Source organism: Haliotis asinina, chromosome 12, assembly GCF_037392515.1.
Source record: "Haliotis asinina isolate JCU_RB_2024 chromosome 12, JCU_Hal_asi_v2, whole genome shotgun sequence".
In the NCBI taxonomy this organism is placed as follows: Eukaryota; Metazoa; Mollusca; class Gastropoda; order Lepetellida; family Haliotidae; genus Haliotis; species Haliotis asinina.
In genome coordinates this window covers 10,649,324-10,672,465 of record NC_090291.1, presented here as the reverse complement: position 1 = coordinate 10,672,465, position 23,142 = coordinate 10,649,324, and the positions used below count along the sequence as shown (strand labels likewise).

General features: G+C 41.2%; 1 protein-coding gene across 1 annotated transcript; it reads left to right on the top strand.

The window, feature by feature from the left end:
* The first annotated feature begins 1,162 nt into the window (after nt 1-1,162).
* Nucleotides 1,163-22,063, top strand: LOC137258183 (uncharacterized). Its single transcript, XM_067795760.1, has 5 exons — nt 1,163-1,488; nt 11,309-11,479; nt 13,604-13,864; nt 19,777-20,042; nt 20,442-22,063. The coding sequence occupies exons 1-5, from the start codon at nt 1,184-1,186 to the stop codon at nt 21,146-21,148; spliced, it is 1,710 nt and encodes a 569-aa protein (XP_067651861.1). The 5' UTR covers nt 1,163-1,183; the 3' UTR covers nt 21,149-22,063.
* Nucleotides 22,064-23,142: the final 1,079 nt, after the last annotated feature.

The window sequence follows — 23,142 nt, the reverse complement described above, 5'->3', positions numbered from 1 at the left end:
TTTCTGCCAAGAGAGTACCAACATAAGCATCATTAACACACTGTCGGAGGATATTATTACGGAGTCATTATTCTCAAAGAACCTTTATTTGTCGTGGCATATATACCGTAAGCCATAAATAACATTCTACGTTTAATACCCTCTGTATGAAGCAGTATAGATAGTACATCTTAAGAGTGAGCTTAGTTTTACGCCTTAAATAATCGAGACTGGGCCAGGTAATCCAGAGATCAACAGCGTGAGCATCGATTTGCGCTACTGAGAACCGATGACATATGTCAAGAAAGCCAGAGAGTCTGACCACATAATCCCGTTGGTCGCCTCTTACGACAAACATGGCTTGGTGAAGATCAATTCACGGGTATCATCATAAGATACGAGAACTAACGTTTTACCCAACGATATTTCAGCTTTATTACATCCACCTGTAAAACACATAGCAGTGTATCAATCCATTCATATGGATTATCAACAGCGTTACATACTAGATGCCTCGTTATGTAAGTTTAATCTTTCCACCCAGATTCCACTAAATCTGGAAGAAAGGCAACACACATTTGATGAACACGTAGACAACTGCTCATTGTGGCTAATATGTAGGACTCGTTACCAGTGACGAAGTAAAATCATAAAGAGAGGGAATTTTGTATTCGAACCCGGTAAGGTATTCAATCATGCGCAATGAAATAGCAGTAACACTGAGTCTGAAATGTCACCTTGATTTTTTACTTTTAGTGTGAGTGCGGCTATTCGAGAATTATTGTGGGCACACCAACAGTGTATTAATAGCAATGAACATACTATAGAGCAATTTTCCATGGCCAAAAATATCGCTGTTATTTTGCAATTTGATGTTTTATGTTCCATTTAGATGCGTCAGCCTTTGCCCCACCCACATTTCTACCTGCACGATTTGAAGATCAGCCACACCCAGCCGGGTGTCTGAAGCTCGTGCAGTGGTGGTACCACATCTAAACATGGCCCCACCTTTAGTCAAGGGATATAAGAGAAAGAGAAAGGAACTCGACCGGCATGTGGCACTGTTTTACAACGGCAACTATTTGATCTATACCAACCACGTGGTTCGGCCAGCAGACGTGAATCAGAGAGTAAGCAGACGATATCCTGTGGTTTCCCGCGCTAACAGGAATCTCATTTTCTTGGCAGCTAGTGAACAGCGAAGATGGTTGCACTGTGGCCAGTGGTTATTCTGGCGGGATTCTTCCCTTTTCTCGAATCCAAGACACTGACAACTCTCGAAAAGACGAATTTGAATCGGTTTTTGGGTGAAGTTGCCCGATGTGCTCGCGTGCCTGCTATTTCCATGTCCTTGGTCAGAGATGGACAAATTGTATACACGAATGGCTTTGGCACTGCTAACAACCAGAGGCAGGTGTCGGCCTCATCCAAGACAGTGTTCTGCCTAGGAGACATCACGCAGACTTTCACTGCTACACTTTTGGCAAAGCTGCTAGATGAACATCAAAAGTAAGTATAGAATAACTCCGTTATCTCGAATACACCATCTATTCTATTATCCTCAATATAAACTTAATTATGATCTAACTATAGACCAGGGGAATATTGTTTTGTCATTTATTTTCATATTTTCAAATCACGTATAAAAATTATGGTATTCAGCTGCATGCCATTCCATTGCAAGTCAACCTATAGTTTGGAGGATACAGCGTTTATCTGATAAGCAGAAGGTCATGGTTCGATCCTTCCACGTCATACTAACAAGTTAAAAACGGTACCTGTTACCCTCCCTGGCACGCGAAATTAAATGGAGACAAAACATCGGTCCAGTGCACATGCTAGCACGTACTCACGCACACGCGGTCACGCACACGCACGCACGCACGCACGCACGCACACACAATACATGCACTAATTGTGCACGCACCATGTCACCTCAGCTCACTCTTTACCATAAGTGTCCTTGTGGAACCACCTGCAGTGCTAGTGACCTGTTCCTCCTGCGACAGCTTTTGATGTTCTCGACACACAGAGTAGATGTACATACCTTCAACTTACATGACGAAATACTTGATTTTGATGATATTATTTTTTGATATATTGCATATGCAATTCATAACAGCTAGACAAAATCACTCCTCCCGGTCAACACACATTTGCCAACGACTCATTGCAGCGACGTGGAGTCGCGTAATGTATATTAAAATTTGTTTTGATGTTCGTGTCGTGTGAAGTTCACTTCAAAATATGGCGACTAACAACGGTCCTCATTCAGTTGTTTTATATCATCACTTTAAGTTTGGGTAATTAATGATATGGCCTTAGGAAGAATTCGCCCAAGGATACCCCTTACCACCCTTGATGTACTTTGCGTGTGGCCACATTCCAAGAACCGACGTCGACGTGACATTCTAGCAGCAGTACTGGGTGGTCCAGTAGGCTACGTTATCGCAGTTTCCCTTGCGGAGTAGCCTCCCTTAGATAATAACATCATTTGCTGGTCGGGTTTAAACCCCAAAATAAACACATGAGATCTACCAAATGTTAAAGTTTCTAACGTCCGTTACTATGGTTGTTGATAGTACAAATAACTCTATCTTTCGAATACAAATCTTAAGATTATGGGATGAGAGTAGGCGGGTATACTCTTTGTAGTTTTGAGAATTTATGCTGATCTAGAAGTAAATATCTACATTATTCAGACTTTTGAACGACATTCTATATCCATGTGTCTATAACGGGACCCATCTGGCGAAACACGACCAGTGCAATATGGCGCACAAATGCAATAGCCGAAGTCGACATTCTGCTTGATCCATTTCAGTATGAAGCAAAACAGATGTGAAAAGTAAGTCAAAGTCATCATGCCCAAAATGTCTATAAAGTGAAACGAAAACATTGCGTGTTCAGTTTAATATTTAAACCTTTAAATATAAGCGATTAAACACTTCCATCTAACTACGATCATAAGTTTTACCGAAAATGAGCACCGGACATTGAAGCACACCCCTGTAAACAATAAGTACGTCTTACGTCACTGAATTAGTGACAAACGTCTCCCGTTGAAATATTTGATGAACTGTTACTTTTAAATCGAAACTTTCAAATAAACGGTAAAACCACATGGCATGAGAAATCTATGCTTAAAGGGGAAGTCATTGCCGATAGAATCGTCTGTATCAATACTTCACGGGGGCTTATTAATTTCCATAAAATAATTTTAAAAATCCAAAAACAAGTGAGGTGTAAACCGACAGATTAAAATCCGGCATTTTTTCGTTTTTCTTTTAGTTATATTTTGGGTTCTATTTACTTAATTTCTTCATATTTTTTTTATTTACATGAAACATCTTTTCTCGACCATCCTCTGAAACATCCAGTACCTTTGTGAAAACGATATACAATCAAGTTCAACGTTTTAGCACCTGTACACGAGCTGGTTTTAGGAAGTCATATAAATCGACATACATGTATATAGGTTAGGTTGAGTCCAAAACCTTGGTATCTCGGGTATAAAGACTGTTCCAGTGTAGTAGTGAATTTGATCGGATGTGAAACTGGCCACTGTCTCCGCGTCGTTGCGCTAACACCCTTTTGACAGAAGGGTATTCACCTATTGAACAATTATATGCCACTGTCACGAATGTTTTATTCAGTTGAACTCTGTGAGTGAGGTAAATCACCGGGAAGAGCGTGGACCTAAAGCACCTACAATTTGTCACTTCCTTAAGTGAAAAATCCACCTTAGCATCGTTTCTTATTTGGTATACCACCTTTCACAACGAACCTAGACTGAACTGACCTTTTATTGACATTGAGATTGATTGGAAATCCATGAAAATCCATGAAAAACATTTATAAGGTGAAGGTTATGAAAATATTTTATTATCACAGAATAGAGATTTCTATAAGAAAGAATACTTGGTACCTCATTTCAAAAATATTTATCAAGAGCAACTTGTGTTTCTGCTGCTGTTAAATGAATTCATTTCACTTTTATTCATTTGACTGATTACGCGATATGTTGCATCCCTCGTATAGCTTTGATCTTTAATTGATAAATGATATTCATCACAGATATGTTTTTCGTGCTTGGAGGTGAGAGAAAGAAGGTCATCGCGGTCGTGCACCTGCTGCAAGTGACCTATGACCTTTCCTTAGTATCGCTCCGCGTATGTATTGACATAACCTATTTAGATCTCTATCAGAGTCTGCAGGAAGCCCGATCTATTTGATGACCATAGCATCTTGCTGAATGGACGATGTGGCCAAAATAGGTTTTCTTTCAGCAAAGAGAAACAATGCAAACAAGAAAACGTTTAAGCGCGATAGTATGCATAGATATTCGTTTTTATTGTTGGATGCGAATGTAACGTGTTTTCTGCATCCTCACACTATCCCAGATAGTTGTTATAAACAGGTTTGCCTATGTAAGAACTATGCATACTAACTTTAAATTTTAAAAGAAAGCGCGGCAAACCTCGGTCATAACGAACCTCTCATTTTAATTCGATTTAACAATAGTTCGGTATAAGCATTTTCATCAAAATGTACAGAAGGTGTTCGGGGCAGAATAATCCTTTATCAGCGTTTGTGCTTTACGATATACAAGTTTGACTGTGACTAATAATGAGCAAAAATACAAGAAATTGATATGATTGTGATGAATTCGTGGTTGTGTATTTTGGTGATCTGGTACCATTTTGATAAGTTTTTTGCAAATTCCCATTTTCATGTGTTTGCGTCATCTTGCCTGCAGTATGCTTTTTGACATCATCAAAAATATCAATGAATAATCATGACTGGTGATACATGTAAAGGCGTCCATACATTTCTTATATTCAGCTCTGTTGTTCAGTTACATTACATCTGTCTCTTAAATATAGCGCCTCTGTTGAAAAGGTACGTAATCGACTTTTTCCCCATTAAAACATATGTTAAAAACCTCACATTTGAACGTGCTCTCGGCAGATAAACGATTGTATCACATCTCTCTACTTTTCTAGGGAGGCATGTTATTATTTGTTTATTGGTAACCATGACGATTTAGGTGTATTCCATATGGCGGTGGATGAGGTATATCATCTTGCCAACAATGCGTCAGTGTGTTATCGTGATAACAACTTCGTGTTGGGTAAGGCACTTCGACCTTTCACGATTCTCTTATAGACCTGGTATTGTCACATTCTTCCACTGGACCATCCCGGGATGGGGAGGGTGTACGCTAGCGGGATAATGAAGTTGTATAGTTAGGGGTTAACAGTAGTCTGGCTCACGTGGGTGACCCATATTATTTTCCATTTCGCCCAGTCCTCTCCCTAATGCAAACGATATGAATGAAGTCGAAATTATCTTGTGGTAAGGAATTTCCAATGTGTGTTTATTTATTGTGCAAATAGTGTTGCTTGTTCCCAACAAAGTTATACTTACTCAGAAGAAAAGCGCATGGCGACTGTTATGATGTGTGTCAATGTGTGTGTGTGTCTCTGTGTGTGTGTGTGTGTGTGTGTGTGAGAGAGAGAGAGAGAGAGAGAGAGAGAGAGAGAGAGAGAGAGAGAGAGAAATAGTACGTATATTTTTGTGTATCTTTCGAGACTGTTTTGTCAAGTGTTTTGTGGGTGGAGTTGTTTCGTGACTGGCGCGTGTGTTGTGGGCGGGGTGGGCTTGTTGCGTGAGGGAGAGGATGTGTTGTGACGTGGGGGAGGGGGTACTGACTGAATGAGGTTGCACTCCTGCCGATACCCAGTACGCGTATTGCAGTACGAGGTAACGCGTTCCTCACACATACCTGCTTCTAATGCAACAATAACTCTCTGAACACAACAGTGCTGTGTCAGCGCAAGTTCTCTGGCACCGTACACAAGGCAGCATGTGCCAAGGTCGCGTTAACCACCATGATCAACAGTGTCGTACTTCGTGCAAGTGTATCATCACAGAAATCTCCGAATTTCTGAAATAAACAATATTGCCATTCCACTGCATGTTTCCAACTGAAGAACCGGTCGCGTTCCGGTTTTTAGGATCGTGTTTGCAACTTCGGCTTCATCAGTTGAAGCACGAGACGTTGTTCACATTCCACCTACAAGTAGATTCCAGACATTACAATGCTGGTTGGTTGGTTGGTTGGTTGATTGTTTGGTTGGTCGCACTCAACAATAATCCAGCCGTATGGTGGCGGTCTGTTAATAAGCGAGTCTGGACCAGACAATCCAGTGGTCAACAATATGAGGGTGGATCTACGCAATTAGGATACGATGACATGTCAGCCAAGTCAGTGAACCTGACCACCCGATCCCGTTAGTCACCTCTTAAAACAAACATGGGTTGCTGCAGATCAATTCTAACCCGGATCTTCAGGGGTAGTCCTGTACATTACAATGTAAATAACTCAGCTTTGTGGGTTTGTCCGAACTAAGGAGCACAGTGTCCGTGGTCAGGGAGAACGAAATTTTGCAGATGAAAAACGTTTCTAAAGAATCATCACAATATGTTGTAGAAATCTGGCGTTGATCACTGATTTGTCTGGTCCATCATCGATTCCAGACGCGTTTTGTAGGATTGTATACACTCATTTACCCAACAACTTAGTCTCCCAATCATCTACTCACTCACACAACTTCCACTCACTCACTCACTCACGTACTCACTCGCTCACCTACTCTACTCACTCACTCACTCACTCACTCAAACACCCACCCTCCCACTCACTCACTCACCTCCCACCACTCATTCACTCACCTACTCACTCACCCACACACAGACTCACTCACCTATCTTTCTAAAAACCTATAATCTCCGTCAAGTGTTCAGTGTGTTGCCAAATCCCTGTGTCCGCTTGCAGCTGTGTGAAACACTATCCCAGTGAGATTACCATCTACACCTTCCAGGTACGGATATGTACAAATACCGCACATCGTGCCCCATGTGTTGTAGAACTAACGTCGATCTTGTATTCCCCGTTGTTTCCCAGAACAGGTTGTGCGTTCATTCATTACAGACCTGAGTTTGATCCCATCACCGAAACGAAGGGAGTAGCACTTTACATTGTCAAATCTGTGATTCACTAAATCTGATATTAAACATAAGCAGTGATCGAATGAATGTTTTATGCCGCAATCTGAAATGTTCCAACCACATATTTCCCCTGATCTATAGTGAGTGTGTATGGTTTTACGCCGCTTTTAGAAATAGTCTAGTAATGTCACGGGGGAACCCAGATTTTCAGCGTGACGAGAGAACGCTTGTTGTCATTAGGTTAAACTACGGTCTATAATTGATCGAGTCTGGACATAACACATGACAGACTGATGAAACTAAAACAACGATCCTTACAAATCAGTGATCGATATTGTGAGCACTAGTTCATGTGTATCGTGCCCCACAGTCGTATTCAGAGGTATTCGACCACCGATATCTGTATTCCGAAGGAATGTTCGTCACTATTCGTTCAATTCCGGATGTACTACACTGATGGTTTCATTCACCAAACAATTAATACAGATTAATCAGTATCGTTTCAAAGGTGTGGATGACTGATATGGCACGAGTTTCAGGCACATGGCTTAGGGCTTAGGCTTTAAATAAAGAAATGAATGAATGAATGAATGAATGGTGGGTGGATAATGGGTGGATGGATAGATAAATGTAAGAATCATTTAATAGATTAATATACTAACTCCTTACTGTTAAATTCCTTCATACAAGCTTGATTTACATCCTCGACAAACACATTACGTATGAATGCCCCCAACACATACGGTAAGGCTAGATCTTTGTAAGGCTAGATCTTTGTAAGGCTAGATCTTTGAAAGGCTAGATCTTATCATACAGCGAATTCCTAATAATCCAGTAGTTATTAACCATTGATGTTGTCCGGATTGACAAGTTTTCGGATTAATCACTGGTACGATTAATGCGACTGCGTGCATGTAACCGCTCCCACCAATAATCGTCCAGAATAACAGTGTCCGAGCTAAGCAGGTTTCACTGTATGTCGATCAGAAAATCTAACTAAGATGCGTGATTGTAGAGACGCAGCTTAAATTTTAGCTCGCTAAAGTGTAGGCACATCGTGTGCCCATTATCAAATTTTAAAAAAGTCGATTGATAGTATGATTGTTATTTTATCTGGACAGGGATTATTTCGAGCTAATCTTAACTATGGATCGTGAGATGCGCACGTTTTTCAGCACCCAGAAACGTAGTGCCGCAGTTAACGTAATTAAAAGCAAATCTCGGTGCTGGAAGGTGAGCAGAGTTCTGGAGGAATGGAGCACTACGTGTGTGCTTAAAGGAGACTGAGTTTAATAACAGTCGCTGTAAGCAAATATCAAGGATCTGAATAATCCGAGTAGTTCTCTGTTAAAGGGATCAGGATTGTATTTCATCAATGAGAGAGTATATCGGTTTTAACGGCGCTTCAAGTAATATTTGATAATATGGAAATCGGAAACCAAATCAACTATCGATCATCGGATGACCAGTGGTGAATGATTATCGATTATAATCAGAATACGTCCATTTTCATCAAGTTAAGGGGTGTTTTCTTTATTTTATTTCATTTTGTATTCATTTTGTCTTTTTTATAACTGATACTTAATTATAACTAATGTTTGTCGGTGAATATATGTCAGATATTTTTAATGGTAAGTTTACTTCATTCAAGTGTGTTCTACTAAACCAACAAAATTCTGACTTATCGAAAATGTGTATTTTTAAAATTGACCTTCAATATGAATTCTTCTTTGATCTATTCTCGATTTTTTTAATCATCAGAACACTAGTATTTTAGCTGCATCACATCATGTATCCTTGATAAGGGGCGAAAGCCCGATATGTTTCACGTTTTACTCGCATACCATTTTGTTAAAAGCCACGAGCATGGACATGCTGACAAAACCACGTATAGACAGGAGGAGACGGGATTCCAACTTACCGCAGGTATAGGGTCTGTATAAGGGAGACAACTGTGAACAGAAAAGTGAAGCTCCTTGATTCTTGTGTCACCCGTCGCCCCGTACATTTCAAATACAGCAGTCTGATTTTTGTTGTTTCTTACCTGGGCGATGGGGTAGCCAAGTGGTTAAAGCGTTCGCTCATTCGTTAACCTCCCGGGTTCGATTCCCATTTAGGTGCAAAATGTGAAGCCAGTTTCGGGCGTCCCCTTAGTGGTATTGCTGGAATATTGCTAAAAGTGGCGTAAGACCATACTCTGTTAGGTTTCATACCTATCCATTACTAACAATCAGTTAGTACCATGTTGGATTTTTGTGATCTTCTTATATTAGATGGACAGATAATACTTTAAATGTCAGATTCATGCAAAGTTGTTACTACTTTAAAGTCCCTAAACAGCAACACCTGTATTGTCCATGCATACTTACAGGTTAGTCTGTCTCAAAGTCCCTGAGCCACATTATTTTGCCCAATGCAAAGCCTTCTCTGTGGTGCTAAAGCCTTAAATGAAGCAAGTCTAGATTATCTCGGATTCAGTTTGAATCTCTAGTCTCTCTGAGGCTCCTTTTCAATTAAATGGGTGATTTGTTACTATCAAAATTTTATATATTCAGTGACAAAGCCTTAGTCTAACTTACAGGTATTCGAAAGCTTAAAATGTCCAGAAATTCTTTTCGCCCATGTGATTGTTATTGCTCCATATTTTCTTTGTGATTTGTTCTTGTGGTATTATGAACATAGCTTTCAAAAAGGGGCGCAATTTATTGTTTGAAACAATATCGTGAATCAGCCTTTGCCCCTGCACGCCCTTCGTGACTCAACTGCGACAACCAAACCCTGCACGCTGACCTGCTCTTAAAACAATAAGCGTCACGTGACGTATCGCGGAAGCTGTGGGGAACGAACGAATTCCTAAAAGACTTCCGAAAACAAAGGCCAAAAGTTATAGCAAGGAACTACCTTTGGTGAGGCGTGAGGATTCATAAATGGTTGAAATCTGGGGGTAATAGTGTTTAGTTTGTGCATCCTCCCTGAGTTACCCCCCTTGGATTTAGCTCTACTGCACTAAGATGGTGTTTTTTGTGTTGGGAGAGTATTCACAATGTGATGCGTCCCACCTGTCTGTGATTGGGCGAACAGCTTCGTGTTTTGGCGGAGAAGGTCAACACCCATATTGGTGCTAAATTACATTTTCCTACTTGTGGTGAGTTGATCATACAAACAGCACGTCTTTTTATTCGTAGTCAAAGTTTATAACAAATTTACTGTAAGTAGTCTTGCTAGTAAAAATGAAATATAAAAGTACCAAGTCTCACGTGAAATAATGACACTACCAAATGGCGCTGTTAACATAATGTACTCGGTACTCGTGACGTCGTTTGTAACGTTTGTATTTGTAACTACTGCTGTTGCTACTATTACTACTGGGCGCAGAGGCGCAGTCTAGTGGTTGAAACGTTCGCTCGTCTCCCCGAAGATCCGGGTTCGGTTCCCTACATGGATACAATGTGTGAAGCCCATTTCTGGTGTCCACTGGGGTAATATTACTGTATTAATAGTATTGCTAAAAGCGGCGTAAAACGAAAGTCGATACCTCCGCCACCATTACAACTAAAACTACAACGCCGACTTCTACTACTACTACTACTACTACTACTACTACTACTACTACTACTACTACTACTACTACTACTACTACTACTACTACTACTACTACTACTACAACAACAACAACAACAACTACTACTACTACTACTACTAGACCCGTGAAGGTCCCGTGGTAGAATAGGCTCAACCCATGCTTGCCATAAAAGGTGACTATCCTTGTCGTAAGAGGCGACTAACGGAATCGGGTGGTCAGGATCGCTGATTTGGTTGACACATGTCATCGGTTCCCGATTGCGAAGATCGATGCTCATGCTGTTGATCACTGGATTGTCTGGTCCAGACTCGATTATCTACAAACCGCCGCCATACAGCTGGAATATTGCTGCGTGCGGCGTAAAACTAAACTCACTCACTACTACTACTGATGCTGCTGATGCTGCTGATGCTGCTGATGCTACTACTACTACTACTACTACTACTACTACTACTACTACTACTACTACTACTACTACTACTACCACCACCACCACTACTGCTGCTGCTATTACTTCTACAACTACCTATACAACTGCGACATCTACCACTGCTACTACTACTAATTCCACATTGTACTGCTACTATTAGGGGGATAGTAGGGTAGGGTGTTGGCTTTGAACAGAGGAGGGGCAGCATGTGTGTACCCATTTAGAAGTAGTGACTTAAACCAGCATGTCAACAACAACAACAATGGCCATTTTAATGACCAGAATGGCGTCATCATTTACAGCTTCACATGGGACACACCTGTGCAGGAGATCCTCGGTGCAGGGATCAACTTCGGCGACCGCTACCGCAACGACTTCCTCAGCCTGAGAGACATCGTCTCCATGAGGACCGGTCTCAGCAACATGGACGCCGTTGTCCTCGCCAACGCCATGGACCGGAGCCGTCTTATCTCGTGAGTATGCCGACTTATCTCCCCTGCCCGACTGTTTATCTGTTTTGATTTTGTATATCTAATTGTTTATTTGTAGGCTCCAACGTATTTAGTCATCAGCTGTGCATTTCGTTTCGTAAAATAATAATAAAATGTGTTTAATAAATAAATATTCAAGAAGAGAAATTTAAGTTACTTCGAGAGAAAGATACAAGAATTTTGTAATGAACGAACCCCTGAAAATCCCGGTAAGAAATCCTCAGCAAGCCACGTTTGTCGTGGGAGGCGACAAACAGGATCGGGTGATCAGACTTGACATAGATCGATAGCGAAGGAGATCAATCAACGTATATGGCTTCACGATGGACATGCTATAGTGTCTAAATCAGGACAGCCATAGTCCAACTATTTTTAAAATCCCGCGGCCAGAACTATGTAACCAAATTATATGAGGCTTTTTTGTTATCATTTAATCTGCGTTCTTAATTTTTATCACTACCACAGCGTACAGTGTCTTGTCAACTACCTTGTTTCTCGTTGTCACTTCCATTAATTACTGTATATGGCATTTATGACCTTTATTGGTCATCCCCATTGGCTGTGTCTTTCATCACATTAACTGTAGAAAGAAGTGTTTTTGTTTCTCTATCTGTCCATTGTTCAATCTTTGCCTGTCCATTGCAACAAGTGTGGAGTTCGGTATTCCGACTGTCTGTGTAGGGACGATCGCGAGTAGGATTATGCTACTCGCAGAAAAGGCCCTGAGGTTGAGCAGGAAGTCCGGTCACCTCATTCTGTATACTTGTTTGTCATGTTTTGTGCAAGCAACTAAAGAAGTTTAATCTCACCTATGTCTTCGTCTTCGTCAAAGTGTTCTATGTATAATTCTCCGGTAAATCACGTTGGCCACATATGAAGGAGTTGATAGGCACGTTAACAGCTTGACAGAGCTTGACACAGTTTGACCACCTTATTACCGAAGACATTATCATGATGTTTACTGTTTGATCGGTCAAACACCAATCAGCTTCTTCGCACATTGTACTATTACCCTGTAGTGATGAGTTGTATAATTGCACTCTCTCGTTCCACAAAGCAGTCAGCTTCGTAACACCTTGTTGTGTTGTGTCGAAATGTTGTACTGATGTATTATATTGATATAATCTGTGGATTAACGCTGAGTCGTTGTATATGCCAGCCGCGCCACATGCTGCAACTTGTAGGTGATGCTTCAAGAAAGTGTGCTGGCATCTCCACAGGCGATGTAATCTGTTTCAACTCGCTGTTTGTTGATCTTGTACACAAGTCTGTTGTGCAACGGATTCTCATAAACAGGTTGCCATGACATCTTCAAACTATTCAACATGTTCACTGTAAAGAAATGAGTGAGTGAGTTTAGTTGTATGCCGCACTCAGCAATATTCCAGCTATATGGCGGCGGTTTGTAAATAATCGAGTCTGGACCAGACAGTCCAGTGATCAACAACATGAGCATCGATCTGCGCAATTGGGAACCGACGACATGTGTCAACGAAGTCAGCGAGCCTGACCACCCGATCCCGTTAGTCGCCTCTTACGACAAGCACAGTCACCTTTTATGGCAACCATGGGTTGTTGAAGGCGTAAAGCTAAACTCACTCACGCACTCAAAAAGGTATCGTGTCTCAGAAAATCAAAATGTTTCTTTAGTCATTGAAACTTACATAATATCCAGTGAACATTTGACTACCCAAACGCCAAGTGTCAGTCAAGTTATATGAACTATGCTCACTGAAGTGAACACAGTAACATTATTTTTGTTTTAAAGTAAGCCTAATTCCGCCTGTGCGTTTCTTTTTTAATTCATTCATTCACACTATCCATGTTGCCCGTGAAACCCCGGGTTTGTCCAAAGCGGCTACTAACGGGACATGATTAACACGCGTCGTTGTATCCCAGTTGCATAGGCCGATGCTCCTGTCATTGTTCACTGGATTGTCTGGTCCAGACTTATATACAGATAACCGTCATATAGATGGAACATTGTCGTTCGGTGTTAAACAATAAAACCCAAACAGCAACAACAAAACAGGAAAAAAGAATCACCCATTTTTAAAAATTTTAAATTGTTGGCTATTCCCATTATCTATATTCTTTTCTTTTCAGCAAACTGAGGTTCGCACCCAAGGTGGTCAGTTTCCGGGGGAAGTATGTCTACAACAACCTGCTGTTTGCCGTGGCCGAGGAAGTGGCCCGCAGCCTAGGGCAGGACACGTGGTACAAGCTGGTGCAAGACCACCTCCTGGCCCCCCTCGGCATGACAGACACGTTCTTCATCAACAAGGATGTCCAACAGGAGGAGAACCTGGCCCAGCCCGTCATGAGCTACAACGGGGTCCCAATGCCTATCCCAATGGAAGCTATGAAGTAAGTGGACATGGCAGGCTGTGACCTTGCGGTTGATGTACACTACTATTCAAAACCAAGGTTCCCAAGGAAGGCGTTTGTCATGCTATCGAGATCTGTTCGGAATTCAAAGGGACCCGTTTCACAAAGCGATCTTAGCTGAGGTAATTCTACCTCTAATACTCTAACGGGCTTACGGTCACCGTAGCGCTAAGATTACTTTGAGGAACCGGTCCCCGAAAGACCTAAACAACAAAAAAAAACAACAACAAAAATTCCCAGTCAGTACAACAGTCCGATAACATCTGGACGTTGACTTAACTGAACATTGACCATAACACTACCCGATTATTCACTGAGCAGGTTAAGAATGACATACTCCACGGGGTACCTGTAAGATTACGATAACTTCCCGAGAAGACCACGCACATTCCCAAGGATTGCGAATACAGGGATACGTTACGACCTGTTGTATTCATACGTTGCCATAGGGTAAAGAAAGGAATAACTTCAGGACCCTAGAGACCCTAGACTTATTCACGATCGTAGCTCCATCAGGTACCTGAGTTTCCACACCGTGAAGAACCGAGTTGGAATTGATCTTCAGCAACTGCTGTAAGAGGTATCCTGACTAAAGGGATCGGGTGGTCGCAGTTACGTAAATCAATGCTCATGCTGTTGATCACTAGGCCCAGGCTCTATTATTGTCAGACCGCCGCCATACAGTTGGCCTATTGCTGAATGCGCCGTAATACAACAACGAAACCAAACCGTGACTTTCCGAGCGGGTCGTGCCAGTGTAGAAATAATGGGAATTAGATCTGAATAGTATTGTAACCTTTAAGAAACATAATGACCCACATATCTGCCCAGTGTTCAGGAACATCAGTCCCGTAGCCGATACTTAATTACAAGTAAACACGTGTATGACTGTTGTGTTTTCTGCACGACCATCTGATTAACAACACAAAGGCGCGTAACAGATGCCATGTGTTGTGACAACTGGCATGATAACAATGGAAAACCATTTCATGCTTTTGTCACGAACAGCTAAAACACATTGCTGAAACGCGTGGGTTTTTTTGTAGTGCATGCATGGGATTTGTTTGTTGTTTTACGCCGCATTCATCAATGTTGCAGCTACAAGTAAATAATCTGGAGAAGGACATTATGAGTATATATCTACACGACTGGGATACGTTGACATGAATTAATCAAGTCAGCGAGCTTGACCACTCTATGCTGAGAGTCGCCTCTTTCAAGGAACGTCGCTTGTGGAAGACCAATTCGAACTCAGATCTTCACGGGGATGGGTCAGGGTGTTACTTTTCAAATGCACCACGTCGGCCATCTTCCGAAATGCTGCCTTGAGCCAGATACTATATAATAGATTATTAAATGGTCTTGCTTGAGCTTCGCGACTGACACGTGTTTTGATGTCAAGGAAAATTCAATGCCTGGAAGTTGGTAGATAATAAAATAATCCCGAGAGGGTCCTCTTTCATCTTATGAAACTTTCTATACTGTTATATATTTAATTTAGCATTTAGGCTGACTAATTTATATTTCTTAATTGATGTAAACATACGAGGACGTTTATAATGCAGAGACTAATCTCGACATTAAGAATCTTTGGAACTTTATTGGAACGTCTTCTATTCAGTATAATATCGACATTAAGAATCTTTGGAACTTAACTGGAACGTCTTCCATTGTCAAATGATCCAAGATGAGTATTGAGAGTTTTACCAGTACGTGTAGTTGTAAGAATAGCTTCAACTCGACCCACATGTCCAAAGCGAACTTAGTGTTACAATCGGCACAGCGCTAAGCTTACTTCGTGCAGATGGTCCTTAATTAATTGACATATGTTAGTCTATTCTTTCCGTCCAAATGAAAGGGTGTGTGCACACGATAGACTCGCGGTTTTGTTATGTGAAACAAAATGGGAGTTTTGAATTACTTAATAGAAATACTTGGAAAATGTTGGTGAATGAGCGTAGACTCGAACTGGTCTACGTGAAGCAGGAAGACTTGTGAGCCATAGCTGTGAAGATGGTTTCCGGAACTGGATATGACGTCATCTCTAGTCTGAAGTGTAGCCTTGCACGTTTTCTCCACACAGCGCCAGTATGTGACGTCATTCTTTTCCTTGTCGTTCTTGTACTCATATCCTCCATGATGCAAATATCTGTAACCCTAGACGTTCTCTGTGAAGGTAACCTAAACCTGCGCATTTGCCATATTGATATCGTCCATGTTTCTTGCCTACCTTATCCGTGATGAGGGGGGCTGTGGGGTAGCCTAGTGGTTAAAGTGTTCGCTCGTCACGCCAAAGACCCTGGTTCGATTCCCCACATGGGTACAGTGTGTGAAGCCCATTTCTGGTGTCCCCCGCATTGATATAGCTGAAACATTGCTAAAAGCGACGTAAGACCTCACTCACTCACTCACTATCCGTGAGAAGGAAAAGTAACAGTTGTGATACAAATCAAGTGAACGTTTCTCGTTTCCATAACAACTATTGTGTACTTCCGCCTGTATCTGTATCACTGAGAAAGAAATGTGACAAATCTAGTTACACAAACTCTTTTCTCATTTCAACGTCAATAGTACCCTAGTCTTCTTCTTCGTCAAGTAGCGTAGACCGGACTAGCGCAGTCTTTCTGCTTAACTGCTTTTTGACAGTCCGCGTGTGTATTCGAAAAAATATTCGACAGTCCGGATGTGAACTGAAATGTTTTGACATTGTTTGCCGAGCGAAACCTCCAGTGTTACCCCTTTGAAAATGACGTAACTGGTGCCAATTGATGTAACTAATATCTTGCGTAGTCCTAAAGCAAAATATATTTTGTTTTCTGAAACATTCCCAGCGATTCCCGATTTGTTTTGGAACGATCATTGCTGACTCGATCAAATACCGCAAACAAATACCGGTGATTTAACAAGAATGAATTCTCAATTTTAATCGAATTTATTACCGAGCAGACATCACCATATGCTGCCTAATTCCGGCTGTAATAAGTATGTAGCAGGGCGTGGAGTCATCCCACAGATGACATCCTTACCTTGTCAGCTTGCTGATGGGGGTTAACCTCTTTGGTCATGTGGACAAGGCGTCCGACTTCTGATCAGAAGGTCCGTCGTTCGAATCCCATCACGGGACTCGGAAATTTTGTGGTCGCTACATTGGCGCCCAACGTGGGGCTGAGCACGTTCATATCAAATTTGAACAAAATAAGCCTCAGTACCCAACTATGCGGCCCGGGACGTGCCTTCTGTTGACGGGGGAGTATGTAGCAGGGCGTGGAGTCATCCCACAGATGACATCCTTACCTTGTCAGCTTGTTGACGGGGTTAACCTCTTTGGTCATGTGGACAAGGCGTCCGACTTCGGATCAGAGGGTCCGTCGTTCGAATCCCAGCACGGGACTCGGAAATTTTGTGGCCGCTACAAGTACAATTCAGTGAGAAAACGTGCATGTATGCACATAAAAGGCAAGTAAGACCTGTCTACCAATCCTTTCACTAAAGGGAACTGTGAAGGATCCTTTTAACAATATTAGTTCTCATTAAATTATTACATTTTTAAAAGAATTAGATTTTCTAACTGATTTGTAAATAGATAAATATTTTACTATTGGAAGTTTGAATTAGTAACTCATATTGTTAGTGGAGGTATCTTCAAGAGGGGTTAAAGTACTGTACAGTTATTGTGCCCCTGACAGTGTAGGTAAGTCCCAAAACTTTCAAATCAAATTAAACTTACCAGGCTTTTTAAACGTAGTATTCTTGTTGTTTTAAGTTTGGTCAACATTTCGTACAATCGCTAGCAGCTGAGGGGATAATGTAAATCCAACTAGGGTCCATGTATATAGGTAGCAAGAGTACTGTAAGTCCCCATGGTCCCTAGTATGGTGATCTACTTTCAGTTGTTGGCGATCTATAGCCAGGTTTTATATTGTTCTGTCCAAATAGTGCTATTAGCTTTAACCTCCCATGCTAGTTTTTAAATCTAACTGTGATATTCTGGTGGTTTTACTGTCCTTCGTCGACAGGTTTTCACAATGTACATATATTCCTTTTCTATGTCAAATATGTTCTCGTCACGATATGGCTGCAATATTGCCGATGTGACGTTAAATATTAACTCACTCACTTTTACCAAAGGCTATTTCACATCATCAAATGAACTTTTTTTTCCCTCTCGTTGACTCGCCCGTACATCCTCATTTGGGCTATTCCGAACTGTCATGTCTTCCGAACAAACGGCGTGCCTTTAAAACGTAGTTATGATCGATGATGTACAGAAGGTTGATAAACTTTTTTCCCTATTCCTGCTATTGAAATTTGCAAATTGTGAAAAGCTCGGAAACAGGAAGGAGGAAAGAGTCCCTGGATAGATAGCATTTGTAAAGATCGAATTGACGTCAGTCTACAGAAATTCTAAAAAGGATGTACTCAACACAAAATGCGTCCCTATATTAGGTCAAGGTGATATTAGTTACAAACAAGCGTTATTTGAATTGTCGCTTATAGTCTGATCATGATAACCAAGATAATCGAGTACTTAAAAAGCGACTCATGAAGATCCGCCTTAGAATCAAGTAGATCCAGACATGATTGTCTAGACTCGATTGTTTACAGACCACCGCAATATAGAAATATCGCTGAGGATGGTGTAAAAATAAACTCACTCACTCACTTTATGAAAAAGCAGCAAACACGATTTCTACTTCCTCGGTATCTTTGCAAATGCAAATTTGTATTGAAAAAAAAGATACCTTTTAAGACACGTTTCTTGCATATTAACAAATGATAAATATATTTCAAGATTTATTGTTACATTACAGATGATGATGCGATAGAATCCTCTTCATTTGTTTGATAACAAAATACGTCAACGTACATTGGTGGAAAATTGTTACATTCTCAGTAACATTTATCGATTGATGGTTTACGACTGGTTTATATGGGTTTAAAAGATAATTAAATTGCAACACCTTCCTAATATCGCCATTATTCTGAACAATTGTTAGATCATGATAATTATTATACATATTACTTGATCGATCGTATGGGAAAGGGAGGGATTATTTCTCACTGAATTACTTATTTCAACATTGACCATAGTGGCGACAACCGAACTGTTGTCCTTGAACATATCATATTCACACAAGCACATAATTCACTTTTGTGGCACTATCGCCTAACATTGAATTAAATTCTTTCACTGGCCTTTTAGAAGTTAGGATGTACGATATTGAACAACTTTTACTGGCCTTTTAGAAGTTAGGATGTACGATATTGAACAACTTTTATGGATAACAGTTTCTTTAAATCTGTGAGTGCGATGTATTTTATATATATTGTACCGTTGTCAAGCAGGACAACGCTTGCCATTCATGCTTGACAACGGTGCAAGAATCTGGAAAGTTGTTATTCATGAAGTTTGTTCATTATTTGTAACAGTGACTTAAATGTAACTGAAATGTGAGTAATTAAATGACATTATCGTGTCTGATACTTGGCGCGGAACGTACAGCGGTCAGCAGAATGTACTCTCACCAAAGTCGTGAGATTAACTGCCTTTGACATCTACATGAGATCACGTGTGGACGATTCAGGTGTGTAGTGTTTCTTTGAAACTTTGCTACCTGAAATGAGTTTTATAAGGTCTTTTGACGTCATTCGTTAATAGGTTTTGGCACCAATGACGTCATATTACAGAGGACATAAGCCATTGTGGAAACAGAACTCGATATAAGGGAACAAAGAACGTAGTTGTGATATCTGTACTGTTCTGGATTTGATGCTGAAAAAGTGCACGACAAAATGGTTCCTTTTCGTGTAAAGTTGTCCTTTAGGGTAAATAGGGAAGCCATTAAGCGTATTCAGTGGTAAAGAAATTAAGTTTTAAACTGTTATTTCAGAGGCCAAGAAATCGTCGCTGCAGGGTCGTCCATTTGCTCAACAGCAGACGACATGGCCAAATGGCTTCAGTTTAATTTGAACAAGGGAGGGACACAAGATGGCGGCCAGCTCCTTTCCAGAGAAGCCCTGACTGAGCTGTTCCAGGGGCAGACGACACGCTCTGATGCTGGGAACGCCAGGGTGGAGGGCTTCAGTCAACCAGACGTCCAGGTGTCTTACACAAGAGAGGCCAACACGTTGGGCTGGATTAAAGGACACTATCGGGGTGAGTCGGCTACTTTCATCTTTCTGGCAACACGGCAGGACTGGACAGCAGAAATGGGCTTCACGTTTTCAGCGTTTCCACTATTTAGGTTTGTCATCGTATCCCATTTGCTTATGATGTCGATCCCTGGAATCGAGGTCCAGACTCGATTATTTATTGATTTATTTATCGATTCTACACAACTGGGATACGATGACACGTGTCAACCAAGTCAGCGAGCCAGATCACCCGAACCCGTTAGTCGCCTCTTACGACAAACATGGGTCCATGAAGGCCAATATTTACCCAGAACATTTCGGTTTTCCGCTCATGTATCATCAACATCTGTCCCAAAGATACAACACTTCATTGTAGCATGCATTTACCTTTTAATGACATGCATCCCATTGGTGTTTGCAGGCTACTCTGTACTGTCCCAGGATGGCACCCTTCCTGGGTATGAGAGTCTCACCAGCTTCATCCCCGACCGCGACGTGGGCGTCTTCACCGCCTTCACAGGCGACAACGGCCCCAAAACCTTTGCTGCTAAAACACTGATGAACACCTATGCTTTGGACATGCTGATCCGCGGCCAGCCCTCCTTCCATCTCAAAGACTTCTGCCAGACCCTCGATGCCATGTTTACCATTGTCGTGAAGAACAAACCATACGTGAACCGTGAACTCAAACCAGCGTCCGAATCGAAACGTCCTCTCGAAGACTACCAGGCGTTCTATCGGAACCTAGCCTTCGGTGATATCAAGGTCTGGCTCAACGAATCCTTGTATCTTAAATATGGCGATATAGGGGAATACCATCTTCGTCCAACAGAACAAGAGAATGTATTTCAGATGGAGGCGATGCCTGGAGATCTTTGGTATACCACCCATGTCGATGTTCTTAGAAGGAAGCCGTATTATGCGTACTTCGACACAACTCCTTACAGCGATGACCATATCGAGGTGGTGAAGATCCCTCATTTTGACAAGGACACTGATCCAGTGTTTAGTAGGAGGGTGCGAGTCCCACCTCCTTACGACGAGGTGCGTGAAGTTTGCGGTGCCGCCAGCAGAGTCGCTGTATCTTGGTCTATTGTTATTCTAAGCATCATCTTGATGCTGCGGTGATGACCGTTCGATGAACTTCACCAGATGAGCAAATCTTACACTCTTGACTTCATTTAAAATGTTTAGGCATAGACATTTTTATAATGAGATCTATTTATAATAAATATCATCAAAAATTAGACTTTATCATTTACATGGCTGTATTTTTTAATAAACTTCTATGATTTCTGTAAAATCGACATCTTTGATAAAACGAAACCGCACTTATTTATTTTTCATGGAAACATCACGATCCATTTATGGTGGCGTTATATTGAAATACAAGTCTTTATCATATTTTAAAAAGATTTGCTTATCCTTTTATTTTTATGTATATTTTGCATGATACATTAAACTGTTTTTGAGTTGTGTGTCCCTTAGAGATATGCTTCAATATGCTTTCAACACTAATCCACATATTCTTACTTTACGACTATATGTGTCACGTGACATTGCTCCCGAGTTATGATTGGATTGTCCTTGACCTAATTGGTGATGCATTCACGTGGCACGTTGTCTCTTCCATAGATGACAAATGTAAATATTTAAAAAAATTAAGAATTACTCGACCATCAGCTGGAGGCATTGATATTATTTCTTTCTAATGTATTTCAAAAACCGTTCAGCGAATTGTGTATTTAGTTCGAAATTCGACCAAATGTCACATATCAAATTCGGACTTAATGCTATATAGTCTTTCAGTGTACATATATTTTTTTCAAATATTTGAATGTAAAAATCCTTTAATCGATTTTCGCATGTTCCCTATGTGAGGTGAGATCTGTTTGATTGCAATTAGGTAAAATTACATACATTTATATTATAGATAACTTTTATGAAAGGTTCAGTTTGGAGATGTAGATAGAATTTGTAACTGACCTGTCTTAGCATATAGTTGAAATTGTTTGTAATAAATGTTTTCGTTTTTTAGTTGGACAGCAGAAAGTTTGTTTTTTATTTAACGATGCATTCCGGTTGTATGACGGGGTAAGTGACGATAAACCAGGGAATCCAGTGATTAACAGCATGAGCATCGATCTACACAGTAGGGATGCAAAGACAAGGATCAGTCAAGTCAGCGAGTCTGATCCCCTGATCATGTTAGTCCCCACTTACCCATGAACAAGCATTGATTAGGCTTTTAATTAGTGCTGGGTGGTGAGGTAGCCTAGCGTTAAAGCGTCGGACCTCATCACGCTGAAGACCTGAGTTCGATTCCTCGTATGGGTGCCGTATGTGAAGCCGATTTCTGGTGTCCCCTGCTGTAAATTTCTGAGAGTGTCGGAAAACCCAGTCAGTCTTTGGGTGATGCTTATGACAAACACCAGCTTCAGGTTTACATGAGTGGGGTGCCCACAAATACACAAATGGTAAAAAGACAGGTTAACACTGAAACAGGAATCCCTATACTGTCTCGGGGCTCAACAGTCCATCACAGCCAACGATCACAACAGGTTGAGCGTCTTGAATTGGGGAGTGGGTATGTTTTACGACACCTTCAGCAATATTTCAACAATATCACGGCGGGGGACAACAGAAATGCTACCTATGTGGGGAATCGAACTCGGGTTTTCGGCGTGACGAACGGACACTTTAACCATTAGGCCACATGAGTGTCATCATACTCCAATGTTTGAAATATGCTACTGTTCCCTAACCAGTTAACGGGTACCCGGTAGAATGAGATGGTCCTGACGCTAACAGCCTCAAAAGCGTCCCTGGGCTTCTTCTCCCAAGGGGATCGGAGAACGAAAATCGCATTCTCACCTATCCGTTGATCGGCTCAATAATAATTCACTTGGTGAATGACATTTGGCGCATTCAAGGGGATATAAAAATGCAGTAAGTCTAACTATATTCTCGATGTCCAATGTTTGTAAAATTTCCATTATTTTGAAGGGGTGATTGGCAAGGCCATATCCAAAGTTTCACATATGTGGGTAATGTGGTTCACGAGATATGAGTCATCACAATACAGTATGGTATAATATTTGCAAAATGATTGCAGAAAATGA

What these genes read in the sequence shown, in the direction of transcription:
- LOC137258183 (XM_067795760.1), top strand. Translation starts at nt 1,184, where the DNA reads ATGGTTGCACTGTGGCCAGTGGTTATTCTGGCGGGATTCTTCCCTTTT. An exon ending in GACCGGAGCCGTCTTATCTC is followed by an intron (nt 11,480 to 13,603) that starts GTGAGTATGCCG and finishes TTTTCTTTTCAG; the next exon opens with CAAACTGAGGTTCGCACCCA. An exon ending in ATCCCAATGGAAGCTATGAA is followed by an intron (nt 13,865 to 19,776) that starts GTAAGTGGACAT and finishes CTGTTATTTCAG; the next exon opens with AGGCCAAGAAATCGTCGCTG.